The sequence below is a fragment of the Lepisma saccharinum genome, chromosome 1 (assembly GCF_977018435.1).
Source record: "Lepisma saccharinum chromosome 1, izLepSacc3.1, whole genome shotgun sequence".
In the NCBI taxonomy this organism is placed as follows: Eukaryota; Metazoa; Arthropoda; class Insecta; order Zygentoma; family Lepismatidae; genus Lepisma; species Lepisma saccharinum.
The window spans coordinates 146,474,444-146,488,950 of NC_139229.1; the positions used below are offsets into that span (position 1 = coordinate 146,474,444).

Here is a 14,507-nt window from a genome sequence, read left to right on the forward strand (position 1 = left end):
CGTGTATAGGTTCCCAAAAAAGCAAATTTGATATCTATGCTTTATTCATATTGGAGAAATTCTCAAATTGCTCTCTTTAACTACTTTACTATTGCTTAAGGTGGAGTGTTGAAGTAATGATAGTAATTAATAAGACATTCATAAATTATATAATGTTCTTAGTAAATATTGTCATTTGTGTGATGCTAATCATGTGTGTTAAGTTGGATTCAGACTTGCAGATGGGAAACCATTTGGCCAAGAATTTGCTCCCTCTACTGTGAGTATATTTTTCATTTCTAAACAAAAAAATATAAATTTTTTTCCTCTGTTTTACAACCGAGCACATTTAAAATAATAATATTAATCTGTGTAGTTCATAAAATACTGCCTAGTATTGCATTTTAGATACAGAGTTGCAGTATTCAACACCCAAGATATTGAAGACACCAAATGTACTGTAACAGAAATGAAAATACTAATGCTTGATATATCAGTGTTGTCAATAGCAGGATCCAAATTTTGGTATATGGTCATTTCTGTATAAGACGTGGAAGCTTCATTGGGTGAAAAAAACAACAACTTAAAAGTAAGATTAAGGATAGTTGTTTGATATAAATGAAAAATGCTAAAATTCAGAAAGATGTTCTACTTTTTACACAATTATATGTGTGGAGAATAATTGCACTATTTTAGTTGAAAAGGATTAGAATGGCAATTTTACTTAAGTGAGTTGTATCAGCCTACCTTGTTGTGGCAGTTTTGCGACTTGTTCACATCGTTCAGTCTGAAGGATCTACTTTTGCTTGAGGGCATGTTGAATGCGTTGGGCTGTTTGTTGAGAAGGAATATCAATTTAAAATTGAAAGTGAATAGTTAAGTAGTTCACAAGTGATCCAGACTTCTTAAGAAAGTTTGTCACTAGTGATTAGGCTAGGGCAGTTACATATTACCGGAAACAAAATGTCAGTTATCAGAATGACTCCAGCATTAATTGAAGCAGGGTTGCCATGTATATCATGCATTTTCCTAAGATTGCACGAGTCCAGGAACTTTTTGTACTTTCATCTTTGACGTAACAGAGCACAGTGCTGTAACTTTATCAACCTTTCTAAAGGAGACTTATTTTTGTTATGTTATTTTTTAATTGGTGATTAATTTCTTGAAATTAATTTTACTTTGCCAGCAGAAATTACTCAAGTGTATTTAATTGTTTCCAGACTTCTAAAGATAATCAAACTTAAGTGCTGTATTAAGGCCAGTATTAAGGAGTAAATTTTATACACTGATATCAGCCGATCTACTGCATAAAAACAAGAATTGTTATTTAAATGAAAATACAATGCATATAATTATGTTACCATTTCTATAAATTATTACAGTGCAACTATATGAGATAGGCAATGCTGTCTTGTGGAAAGCATGTGTTTGGTCACACTGAAAGGTTTTTTTTTTTATATATAAAGGGTGAGGGAGGGCATTCAGTATCTCTGCTTTTGTGGCGAGGATCCTATGAATATCAACAATGGAAATCTTCAGCAGTAATTAGTAGAGCCATGCATATTTAGTTTTTGATGAAAACATGAAATGTGAAATAACACATTGTAATGTTAATTTTTCATGTTTCTGAAAGGTTGAGGTGCATTTTCCTAGCCTGTTTTTTACGAAATGATGCGAAATGAACTGCAAAATGCGAAACACAAAATTTAGAAGTTTGAATTATCCTATGAGTTATGCAATTCACGGAAAATTGATTAATTCTGCTGTAAATATTTGAGAAGCAAAAATGGATCCCTTTATACAGCAATAAACTTAATACTTTGGTAACTACATAAATGTGCTATTAGAAGGGATATGTTTATTTTGTGTAATAAGCGTAGTTTTTAAATCAAATTTAGGATTATATTCACAATTTAAAATCAAAATGTCATTTTATGTACCGCTTTTGATCTGATATTTCATTTTGCTTTTTTTATTTACCAAAAATATGTGCCTCTAGTAATTGGTGATGAACTTACCATGCCAGAGGATACATAAAGTCCAAATCCATTCATTAAATTTGAATGTGGAAAAACTTGCCAAGTGGCAGAATACACAATTTTCAAATGATAGCACTGCTCAAACTTGTATGGTTCCAACATGATTAATTGAAATGATGCACTGTTTTTACACCCTGTATATCATCAACAAACTCAACCCAACCTACAGTACCAGTTTACAATCTCTGCATTGTAATTGGTGCATGAAAATAGGCAAAAAAAGCCTAGTTCACTTTTGACTTGCATGGCGAGTAGATGTTCATTGTGAGTGGTTGCTTTCAGAATGGATCCCGTCGAAGGACCCCTGGTGGTGTGTACCTGCTGCTGTTGAAGCAGGACAATGATATAACTCAGGACCAGTCAAGATGCATTTTTGAAGAGGACCGCAGAGCTGCTGCAGCCAAACAGAGACGGATCATTGCAATGAGGCGCAGGCAGAAGACTTGCCAAGACATGGCAGAGTTGGAGGCGCAGGGTATGTTTACAAGTCCATGCATTAATATCATGATTTTTTTTTTTTGCATTCTGCTCTTGTTATGTACGAAAGCTGAAGTGTACTTCATAAAGAGTGCCTTCATTTGGTTATTGTACCACTAGAACATGGCCTGTGTAGCGACTGGAAGCATGCTGCTAGCTGGCCGAATTGAATGTATGTATGTATCCCCCCAACGTTATCCTAAAATATCTGCATTAACATTTTCTGGGAGGAGCATTCCTTATTATAACAAGAAAGATAACCAAATAGTTTGACCTCAAACATGTTACCAAGAATAACATCTTTTCCAATGTTTGCATAACCAATGTTTCATGTAAAGCAAAACATAAAACAGTAAAGAGAAATGTTAAAACGATCAAAGATCAATTACTTATGTGTGTGAGTACAACGTTTCAGAGGTCATGACTGCCTCCTTCTTCAAGTTAATGCGTATTCTTAGACACCTGACATGGTGTCATGTTAAGAAAGTGTTAGTTAAAGATACAGGTTGAAGGTTATGGTAAAAATCACTTATGGAAAAAAAAACCTGCATTGTAGCTGTAAAAAACCTTCACACTAATAAAACTCAAATCTAAAACCGCACGTTTCCTAATTTAAAAACACTTAAAAGAAACGTCCTAAGTTGCTGTTAGAAGCCACCTGGCCAGTGCTTGGGAGAAGCAATAAATGGTCAATAAAATGGTGATAATTGAAAAAGAAGAATATCATAACAAGTTGGGGGATAGTTTTAGGAATAACGATTACGAAGAAATTAAAGGGAATCCTCCCAATAAGATTAAGAATGAGGTAAAAAAGGCATTGAAACCAGCATTACCCTGGGTAGTGCGAAAAAAAAGAAACTCCTTAAGGGCGTCAATGAAAGGAATATTCCCACCGCATTCGGCATACCAAAGACACATAAAGAGGGGGTACCACTTAGACCCATTATCCCCATGTACGAACACCCAGGCTACGGTTTAGCCAAAGAGTTGATTAACAGAATGGGGAAAATTAATGTAGACACCCAATTTAGTGTTAAAAACTCCGTTAGGGTAAAAGAGTCCATTGGAAAATTAGTTATTGGGGAAACGGACACGATCAGTAGCTTTGACGTAATTAATCTGTATCCCAGCGTACCCCGGGAAAAAGCTGGGGACTGCCTCCAAAGATGGTTGTTAGATAACGGCGTTGAAATTTTGGTGGCGTGGGAGTATGTCAGATTGTTTTTCCTAGTAACAGGATATAATTACTTTTATGTAAATGACAAGATCTTCCGACAGAAGGAAGGGTTGGCTATGGGCAACCCTATATCAGGCCTTGTGGCCAATATCTTTATGCACTACATCGAAAAAGCCGCTTTAGAACGAGTAGGTGAGAGGTTGAAATATTACGGTAGGTATGCCGACGACTTCCTCATAATCGGGGACGAATACGAACTTGACAAAGTTTTTACCGAATTAGGAAAACAAGATATCAGAATCGGCTTTACCAGGGAAAACCTAGTTGACGGGAGGATCAACTTTTTGGACCTGTGCCTTACCAAAACTACAGCACCTTGAATAACGAAGTGTGGAAAATGGCACAGTTCTGCGCGTTCTGGCTGGTTCCACTCGAAAATGATCCGCTAGAGGCGCTGGTGTTGAACCCGGTGCTTGGTATTCGTCTGCTTATAATGGAAGTAAATGGAGTTTTAGCTGCAACGTCTGATTCTTTTACATTAAGCATTTCTATGAATGTGATAATTGCTATGATATTTGGTACAGTGGTCGCAAAGATATTAACGAACATTCTTGACAGTCGACCACGTCCTGTTATCGTCATACTTTCGTTAATACGAGGGGCGTATCATAAAGAATTACACTTTATTGTTTTAATGCAAAATGAAATGGCGTAATTCCATGCACTGCGCAGGATGGGTGCATAGGTATCTTGTCTACCGCCAGGTGGCAGCACCGTGTGACAGTGCGTAGTCTGTGGCCTGTGCAGCCGTCGAAGCACAACGTCACGAGTGCTGTTGCGGACAACATGGAACAAGATGAACGTGGTCAACGATGGACGAGTTGGTTTTTGTGGAAGGAAGGGGAAACAACGGCACGTATCCATAGACGGTTAGTGGCTGTGTGTGGCGAGTATGCAGTGTCACGGAAAACGGTGTATAATTGGGTAACTGGCTGGAAAAACGGTCAAACGTCGACGGAGAAGGGAAAGAGTCCAGGGCGACATGTGAGTGTGAAAACAGACTCAAACATCGCGCGTGTGGAAAATGTCATACTGGAGAACAGGCGTGTGACGTTTACGGAACTGGAGAGGATTACGGGATTAAGCAGATGAACCCTGCAACGCATTGTGCATAGTGACTTGAAAATGGGTAAAGTGTCAGCTCGGTGGGTACCAAAATGTCTTAACGCATGCCAGAAACAACAACGCGTAGACATTTCCAGGGAGCTTTTGGAACTTTACGACCAGAATCCAGCTGATTTCATGGGGAAGCTTGTGACAGGTGATGAAATGTGGCTGGATTACCACGAACCGGAAACCAAATCCCAATCCATGCAGTGGAAACATAAGGGTAGCCCCCCACCCAAGAAATTCAAAACAGCGCCCACGGCTGGGAAACAAATGGCCACTGTGTTTTGGGATAGTGATGGCATCATCCTCATTGATTGGCTACCGAGGGGAACCACCGTTAACAGTGCAGTCTAAGTGGCAACACTGAACAGTTGCATCGTGCAATTCAAATGAAGAGGCAAGGCAAATGGGGCAAAGGTGTGCTTCTCCAACATGACAATGCCCGGCTGCACACCACTCGTGAAACAACAGCTGCTATTGACCGACTGGGTTTCAAGGTGTTATCACATCCAGCATACTCTCCCGATTTGGCACCGTCCGATTTTCACTTGTTTGGCGCCATGAAGAAGCCCCTGCGTGGTCAACATTTCAACAATTGTGAGGAACTCCATGAGGCTGTCCAGCGATGGGTGCACACAACTCCAAAGAACTGGTTTCAAAATGGTCTCGAACGACTTCCACACCGCTGGCGTAAGTGTCTACAGCTCCAGGGAGACTATGTTGAGAAAGTGCATATAGCCAATTAAATGTATCTATGTCTGTATGTATCGAATACAATAAAGTGTAATTCTTTATGATACGCCCCTCGTAATACGGGAGAAAAAATATGCGTGGAATGCTCTCGGCAACTAAATTTTTGTGTATGAATTAGGTTCATTATTATTTTCATCATCATCATTTCTTTTAAAGATATACACACTGAAGCATTTGTATTTTGAATATTTACTGTCTCTTTTCTTCCGCTTTAAACTAATCGTGGCGATGATGATGATGATAATGATTCCATGAAACGACAAGGGGAACCCCTCAAAACTTTCTTAGTGCCAACGACATGAGTGTAAGGAAACTTTCAAACCAATGGGACAAGCGACACGGGATGTTCACCTTATAACAGAAGTATCAGAGTTTCACGTTGTTACATTACGGCTAAAACACGTACAACCACAGTAATAATGTAATGATGACTCAGTAGCGAATATACTGCCTTGTTCACAGTTGCAAACTATTACATGTGTATCCGGTGCATAGATAAACACAGTCGTCGGAGAGCTCGTTTTACTGCTACTTATATCCCTGTATTTTCAACCATTTTTGCCACTTGCCTCATAATGACCTGAATATACATTATATTATGTGTTGCTTACCTTTTGAATTTTGAGTTCTTCCATTTCTATTTTGTCATCTGTTCAGTGCATTACAGACAACTAGTATCAGAAGAACGAAGTGGATAGACAAAATTGTAGATGCCAACTTGGTAACTAGATTTGCAGATATTTGACACGTAAGCCAAGACAAAATTCGATATGACCACTTCCACTTGAATTCTGTTTTCTTTCTACCATTTTTCGTATTGTTTGTTTACTTCCTGTTAAGTTACAGAATGTGTTTGCTCGTTTTGTTTTACGGTACATAATGTGGCTGATTGTAGCTATGTCATTTTTCACAGAATATGTGTGTGCCTGGTAACCCTGGAACCCATCTCTTCACGACGGGATATGACATCACAAATGAAATCAAATGTGTGTGGTTGCCAGCATTCAGGCGGCAAAACGGGCTTTTTTGAACGACTGTAGCGCCGAAATGATGCACCAACGAGAAAAATGTTACTGAGAAAAGTTGTTTGTTTTGATGTCCTCTATACGAATCTGTGGTCTGTGGGCGCTATTAAAATGACACCCTGTATATACACAAATTGGATCTGTTTTAGAACTGATACACCCATATACCCACAGGTTTTATGTTTTTTGGTGTATCAATGTAGTGAAGCAATGTGCACATTCAGCAAATTTGAAACTGTCTTAATATACATACAAGATGTCCATAAAGTCCCACGCCATAGGTCAAAACACAAGTCTTTGTTCAATATGTCCTCTGCCAAATTTCACACAAGTCTGTAAGTGAAATTGCAGGTTATTCAGCACACAAGGAACATAATCTGAGGCAATGGATGGCATGGCATTCGTCCTCGATTCTGTTGCGGAGGTGGGCCAGATAGTACACCCAGGATTTCAGATCTCTCCAGCAGTGCCCAACGGATTCAAATCCAGTGAGCATGGGGCCCATTCTAACAGCTCTGTAACCAATCCAGTGTTCCAGAAACTTGGTATCCAGCCAGTCTCTCAGTTCTGGCACTGTACGAGTCAATTTTACCATTTGACCTATGGTGCAGGACTTTTCAGACACCTTGTAGTACATCTGCTATTTTGTTTTCTGATATGCTATTTGTTTTTTAACAGGCCAGCTACAAAATGGAGTGGGCATATGCCTAAACAAATTTACAAAGAAGAAGAAGGAGGAAAAGACAATGATAAGCGAAGATGGAGAGCAAGGAGCAGCGTCTAACGATGCACAGATTGAGAGTGGGAATGAGCAAGAACGAGAGGTAGGGGTAAGCAATCCCCCTCCTTCCCCCGTAACTGATAATCAAGAGACAGAAGATGCCAAGGACAGTGGTGATATTGAGAACAGGGGAATTGCCAACTATGAGGATGATTTTCTTGACATTCACTGCAACGATATGGACATTTTCTAATTAGGACAGGTGTTTTCATTCTGCTGTGAAGAAGAAATAGGCATTTTGGCAAAACTGTACAACAGATGCCAATTGACGTTGGAACTTTTGAGATATTCTCACTAATGTTATTTTATATATTTTGATTGAACAGTTTACCAGTTGTTTGAAAATAAGATCTACTTGTGTTTTATGACAGATGTGTAGCACCTTCTCATAATGCTTGCAAACGATTTAGACCAAAAAGAAGCATTGCATATTATAGTTAGTTATATACTACCATATCCAAATCAGAAATTTACCAGGTTAAAATCCTTCATTTTCTATTGCTTAGTACATCAGATTTCATGGATACAGTGTAAGACCAATTGTCATGCTCTTACGGTAATCATAATCTTGTAATTCTCCAAGCTATCAGTGTTTACTCCATGATCTCCCATCAATAACCGTTCATAACCTTCGTCGTCTTTGGAGCATCTTAAGAACAATTAAAATATTCATGGGCAAGAAATTAATTAGTTTTAGCATATTCATATTATATTGAAGTATTATTTTAGTTCAGTGAGAAATATTACCAGCATTTGAAGTCTGAAGAGTTAAGTTGTGAGTACACTTTGAACTAGAATTGCAGATCATATGCCAGGCAGGAGCATCTACAGTCGGCTACAGTAAAAATGAGACAACTAGATGTTGTTTGTGTTTTTTTTGCAGACTCTGTGGTGATAAATGAACTTCAGTAGCAGGTTTGGCCATCGCTGTAGAGGCAGAGAACACACACAGTGCCTTGCAAAGATGAAAGTGTTTCATGATGTAGTTGTCTCATTTTGATCGTGCATGACTCTACCACAGGGATTCTCCTTGATAGTAAGAAATGATAAAATTGTTTCTGCACCACCAATGTGTACCGTTTCAATAGGATCACTATTCCAGTGTGGAAACATTTTGAATTGTGAGTGTGTGCTATTAAAGCCCATTTAGTGCATGTAATTTTGTGTAATTTGTTTTCCTTTTTCTTTCGCTTTTTTTTGGTTTGTTTTCGAAAAACTTTGTTTGTGAAACAATTTCACAGTGACTTATTTTGAATTTTCTCATCAACAAGTTTGTCACCGTAATATTTGTGCAAGTTTTTTATTAAAAGATAAATATGTGTGTTCATTTTCTTTTGAGAGTGTGTACATTTAACAGAATATATATATATATATACAACTATGTATTTTTAGGTGAAAATACTAGTGTAAAAGAATGTATTGAAAAATGAACATCCGTGATACCTGCTTCATGTACATTGTTGTTTGTATTATTATTTCTTGTGTAATTGCAAGTTGCACCATGGTTGCATAATATTGTCAGAAAAATTAGTGACAGGAACAATTAGTAAAGCAAGAGTGTAATGTATAAAAATTGTTGTTGTTGGCTAAGTATGGAGGAACAGTGATTTTGCTGTGTCAGATATGGCTGCGAGGTTGAAACATTATTTTTGTAGTTTTTTCATTTAAAAATTCCATAACAATTTTACTGTTTTAGCATAATATAATAGTTTCATTTTATCCTCATAATTTTTCTTTTTTCTGTTAATTTATATCAGCATCCATTTTTTGTTCATGTATCTATATATTTACTCTCATATCCACATGTAACGTTGCAGCCTTCCAACAAAGGGTATTGCATTCAAATAACATAGCAGCTGTTTTTTTTTTTTAAATGTTTGATTGTTTTGAAGATACAATTCATTAGTGTGCAAGTTGTCAACAGAATATACATAGTTCACAACATTGTACAATGACATTAATGTAGTATCCATCATTTAAAAAATGGTATAAGATAATGTTGTACACTATTGTATCTGGTGAATTTCTACAGCTGAGTAAAGTTGTTTCCATATTTTTTTTTGTAAAAATATTTATTGTTATTCATTTTGAACATACCGTATTTACGCACGTACAATGCACACCCTGGTTTTTGATGGGTAAAAGTTACAAAAAATTATATCACGTATATAATGCACAGTACAATCCAGTTTCAAGAAATGGTTTCCTTAGTTGTAGGTCGTAAAGCTGTTGCTATGTGGACCAAGAAGAGAATATCCTCTTGTGTAAACCATAAATCTCCAACCCATTCCACCTCCCCCCTCTCTCTCCACTGTGTTTAGTATCCCAAAGCTTTCACTCTTTAACCACCTTATTTATTCTGTAATAGTAGAAAGCGAGATCAAAATTACGTTATGAATTTGCAGTGCTCAGGATGTTATTTTCTATTAATTCTCGCCAACAAATAATGCTGATATACATCCCATGTGACGGAAGGTACATGCTCGAATTTCGCCAGAGTTCCGCTGCTTTTCTTGGTGTCTGAGAACATTGCATTACAAAGTGAAGAATCGTGTAAAATGGCCTTCAAACTTTTATACGTGGTTTTGCTCATTCCTACTTTAATTTTTATAAAAAAACTTCAAAATACTAGGGAAGTTCAATATATAAGTTTCCCTACGCTATAAAATATTGTATAAAGCAATGCTAATAAAAAGAAGCACATGGTGACAAGTGCCATTCTTTGTCTACAATAGGGATGGGACCGATTAATCGGTACTCTATCGGTATCGGCCGATATAGGCATATCGGTGTATCGGTTTATCGGTAAAATTACCTATTATTTTACCGATCCGATATATCGATAAATATCTGATAGTTTAGTGCAAAATTCTGCCATTTTTGTTGTAATTTTTATGGATGATCTCTATGCTCTACTTTTTTAAAAAGTAAATGTCTAAATATGCAATTTCTCTTGCACTGCAGTCACTTTGAAACACACATTTTTTTGAGGTCAATGAACCTTTCAGGTTCTTCCAGGACCATTTCTAATTTTATATCGGATCGGTAAATTTTATATCGGTACTTTATCGGTATCGGCCAAAATTTCATATCGTCCCATCCCTAGTCTACAAGGAACAGCAATCGATTCGTTATCAGACGTGAAGGTGCATGCGCTCAAGGGCGAAAAGTAAATGCTTGTTCGGAAAACGCGGACTCGCATTATAAGGAGTTCAGAAGCATGGATGCTAAGGGCATTCTGCTTATGGACTTTTTGGAACGAGGAAGAACAATTAATGCTGACAGTTATTGTCAAACATTGGATAAACTGAAAAACGCAATTCGACATAAGCGACCAGTTCTCCTGTCAGCTGGTGTCATTCTTCTTGACGATAACGCTCGCCCCCACTCAGCAGTGCAAACACAATACAAAATTGAAGAATTGGGGTGGGAACGGCTGCCCCACCCTCCATACAGCCTCGATTTAGCGCCGAGTGATTTCCATCTTTTTCCGGTGTAAAGTCTGAATTGCAAGGTTACAGTTTCGAAACAGATGAAGAAGTGAAGCGTAATGTGAGAATAGTGCTCAATAGCCAGAGCCCTGATTTTCTTGCAAAGGGTATGGACAAATTGGTGCAACGGTGTGACAAATGCCTGAATCTCTATGGGGATTATGTGGAGAAGTGAGGAAGGATCCTCCTACACATGTATGTATAGTTTTCTAATGTATCTTAAAAATATTTTTTTTACAGCATACGGAAACTTATATATTGAACGACCCACATATATATATTTTTTTTTCGTGACTAATGTATCATTTATACAAGGCTTATTCAGGACCTTCAAACTAGTAGTTAGCAGCACAAGATTTCTTCCATTAAGGAATTTACACACTCCATATATAATTATTTGGCCAGTAATACCTTTTAATTATTGTTTTCTTTTTCCTTGTGTTTTCTTTCATCCAAATCACCGTAGAAATCAGAACATTCCATCATTTTGTGATGAACGTATTTCAACCGCATTTCACGTTAGTGTCATTATCTTATTCAGAAACTGAATTATTTAAGCTTTACAACGATATATAACATGATAGGGTTCAGAAAACATGAAAAATCAATGCAAGTGTCCCAAAATCATGGAATACCCTGTACTGTTTCATGTTGACTGTATGAATTATTCTGTGCATAATATGCACCACAGTTTTTAGCAGCAAAAATTTTGGAAAAAAGTGCACATTATACATGAGTAAATACGGTATATCAGGTTACCTCAGTTTCAACACAAAATGTAAGAGTGTCTTACCAGTCCAGAAATTGACAGGTCAAGAAATTAGCTTGGTCAAGAATTTTTGCTATTTTTTACATTATAGTGAATTTACATTCTTATACACCTGTACTAGGATTTGTTAAAATTTAATATTTGGGAATCTAAAATTGTATTTAGTTGTGGTTCAAATTTATTCACTTTGTTTCATATGAATTAAATTCTTCTATCCTTGAAGTTTTGTAAAAATATGAAATAAAGTAATGTGGCCATATTTCCCATCCAGGATGAAGTCTGACACTTCAGTTTTCCCTTGTGGTAGGGGTTTTTCATTGAATAAAAATACATATTTTCTTAATTTTGCAACTATACCTAAATAGGGGGCGATTAAATAAATGTTAAGAAGGAAAAGGAAAGAAAGGTAAAGAAAAAGTCAAGAATTTTGGATTTGTTAGTTTGGTTGACACCCTATTGTTAGAAGATAAGCACCTAAGACGAAAAGGTAAAATATTGTGTTTATCGAAATTGGTATCGTCTCTGGACGAAAAGTTGAACTATTAAGTTTACCAAATGTCTTACTCTCACTCGTTTTCAACATGACTATGACTTGGTACAAGGGGATCTTAAGTCTCCAAGAGGCATGCTCCCAGAACTATACGTTTACCAATGTCCTTTTTGCTCATTTTCAATGTGAATTTGGTAACAAATTCTGTGAACATAAGAATTCACCTTTCTGTCATGAGATAGCACTAGTGTGCTGGGAGAATACCTCTTATCTACGTATATCCTAATGCCAAATTCAGGTTGAAAAGTGATTAAAGTACTTTTTTTTGCTGAATGTAAAGGTGAATTTATCAGGAGATGAGCACCTAAGAGGTATGCTCTCAACACACTTGCTCCATCTCATGATGAAAAGGTGAACTATTTATCAAATTTGCTATCAGATCACAAGCAATAGTGCCATCTCTTGACAAAAAGGTTAACTATTATGTTTAGCAAATGATGTATTCGTGCTCATTTTTAACAGGAAGTTGGTATTAACAAATTAGATACACCCAATAGTTCACCTTTTCATCAAAAGACTGAGCTAGTGAACTGTCAGAATACATCTTAAGTGTGTGTATGATCTCCTGACAAAGTAACAATCAAATTCAGTAAAAAAGTATGATATTGCTCACTTTCCAATGTGAATTTATCAGGAGATTCTAAGAGATATTCTACCAGCACACTAATGCCATCTCTTGATGAAAAGTTGAACTATTACGTTTACAAAATTTCATTCCAGATTACAAGCATTAGCACCAACTATTGACAGAAAGGTGAACTATTGTTTTTAGCAAATGTAGTAATCTAGTTTGTTTTCAACGTGAGGTTGGTAATAACAAATGTCCTTTTCCCCCAAGTATTGGCACCCCCTCCCCAAGATTTGGAACCCAATCGCTGCCACTGGTAACTGCAGTCATCTTTGTATTTTCTTTCCTGCTTTCAAAATATTAAAATAAATTCATAATAAAATACATAAAACATTAAAATACTGACCAAGGCAAAATTTTATAGTATAAAATCCGTATTTTAATGTATTATTAACATGGAGACAAGGCTTAACTGTGCTACCAATAAAATACAATGGATTTCATATTAATATTTTGACTATTACTATCTTCTGTTACTGATAAATTGGTCCTTTTTCTAATAAGAAGATTCAACTAAAATCTCATGATAATCAATTACTTTGCTCCACATATACTTCTGTTGTTTTTTTTTTTTTTAAAAAAAATCGGCTAACCAACGTAACATCATATCCCATCAACGAGTACCATAATTGACCAACTTGTATGTATCTACCTTGATTACATGGAGATCTGGCAACATGGTGCTGCGTTACCATGACAATCTGTGCTGCCATCTGTTATCGTAAAATAGGCTTTAGTACAGCCTTAAAAGCAATCTTATTTTTCTGTGCAAAACTGAATATATGATGGCACTGCAAGTGGCTTCCCACATGTTCAAATGATTGTGCTCTCGTCTTTGGTACAAGATGTTCAAGGTTCGATCCCTGGTGAGAGCTCCATATTTCTGTGCTGATCAAACTTCGTGAGGACAACTGGGGAGCTACTTGAAAGCAACTTGGAAGCAAATTTCGCTCTCAAAACCAGATGGGATTCGACGTGATGACCATGTGCCACCGAATGAATAGCCACATCGCAGACTTTGCCTCTCAAAGGGCTGTTTTGCCATGGAGTTTAATTTTAATAGAGGACCTAAACATTTTTTTTATGCACTGTACGATGTTGCTTCCTACTTTTACACTATTTCTTCCAAACGATTCCACTCCCGACGTGATCTTAACGTGCTACGAAACCAAATGTCACAGGTTCGGACCCTGTTCAGAGATGTGTGTTTCATGTCTGTCCCATCCCTCTCTCTCCGGGTCATCTTTCATCCTCATCGTCACATTTAATCCAGGAGATAGAAAAGTGGTGTGAAATAGTCAAATAGAAATGAAAACTAGAATATGACATCTCAGATGAGCAGGAGCCTAATACACCAATAACAGGTTGGAGATTTTTGCTGCGGCAAATAGGCAAATAACAGAAAATGCTTGAAAAGTAATTTCCTTTTCCATATCTCATGATTGTATTAAATAACCGTTATATGCTAAGATTCTTTATATTTGTATATCTGTGGAACCAGAGAGTATTAGAACTCTAAGCAGCAGCTGCAGATGGCGCATTTATGGATGGAAATCACAAAGTCCAGAATTTTGAAAGGTAATATTCTTAGAGCATGCAGACCATTGTAAATTTACTACATACCTCCCTTTTCTTCCTTAAATGAAATGTGACTACCAGTGAGATGAA

At 36.9% G+C, this 14,507-nt stretch overlaps 1 protein-coding gene across 1 annotated transcript in view; it reads left to right on the forward strand.

The window, feature by feature from the left end:
* Phax (phosphorylated adaptor for RNA export) overlaps positions 1–9,482 on the forward strand; it is a 34,679-nt gene extending 25,197 nt beyond the window's left edge. The window contains exons 4-5 of the mRNA XM_083139989.1: positions 2,301–2,493; positions 7,299–9,482. Coding sequence (XP_082996115.1) covers positions 2,301–2,493; positions 7,299–7,594 — 489 coding nt within the window. The 3' untranslated portion in view covers positions 7,595–9,482. The remainder of the gene's footprint in view (positions 1–2,300; positions 2,494–7,298) is intronic.
* The last annotated feature ends 5,025 nt before the right edge of the window (positions 9,483–14,507 follow it).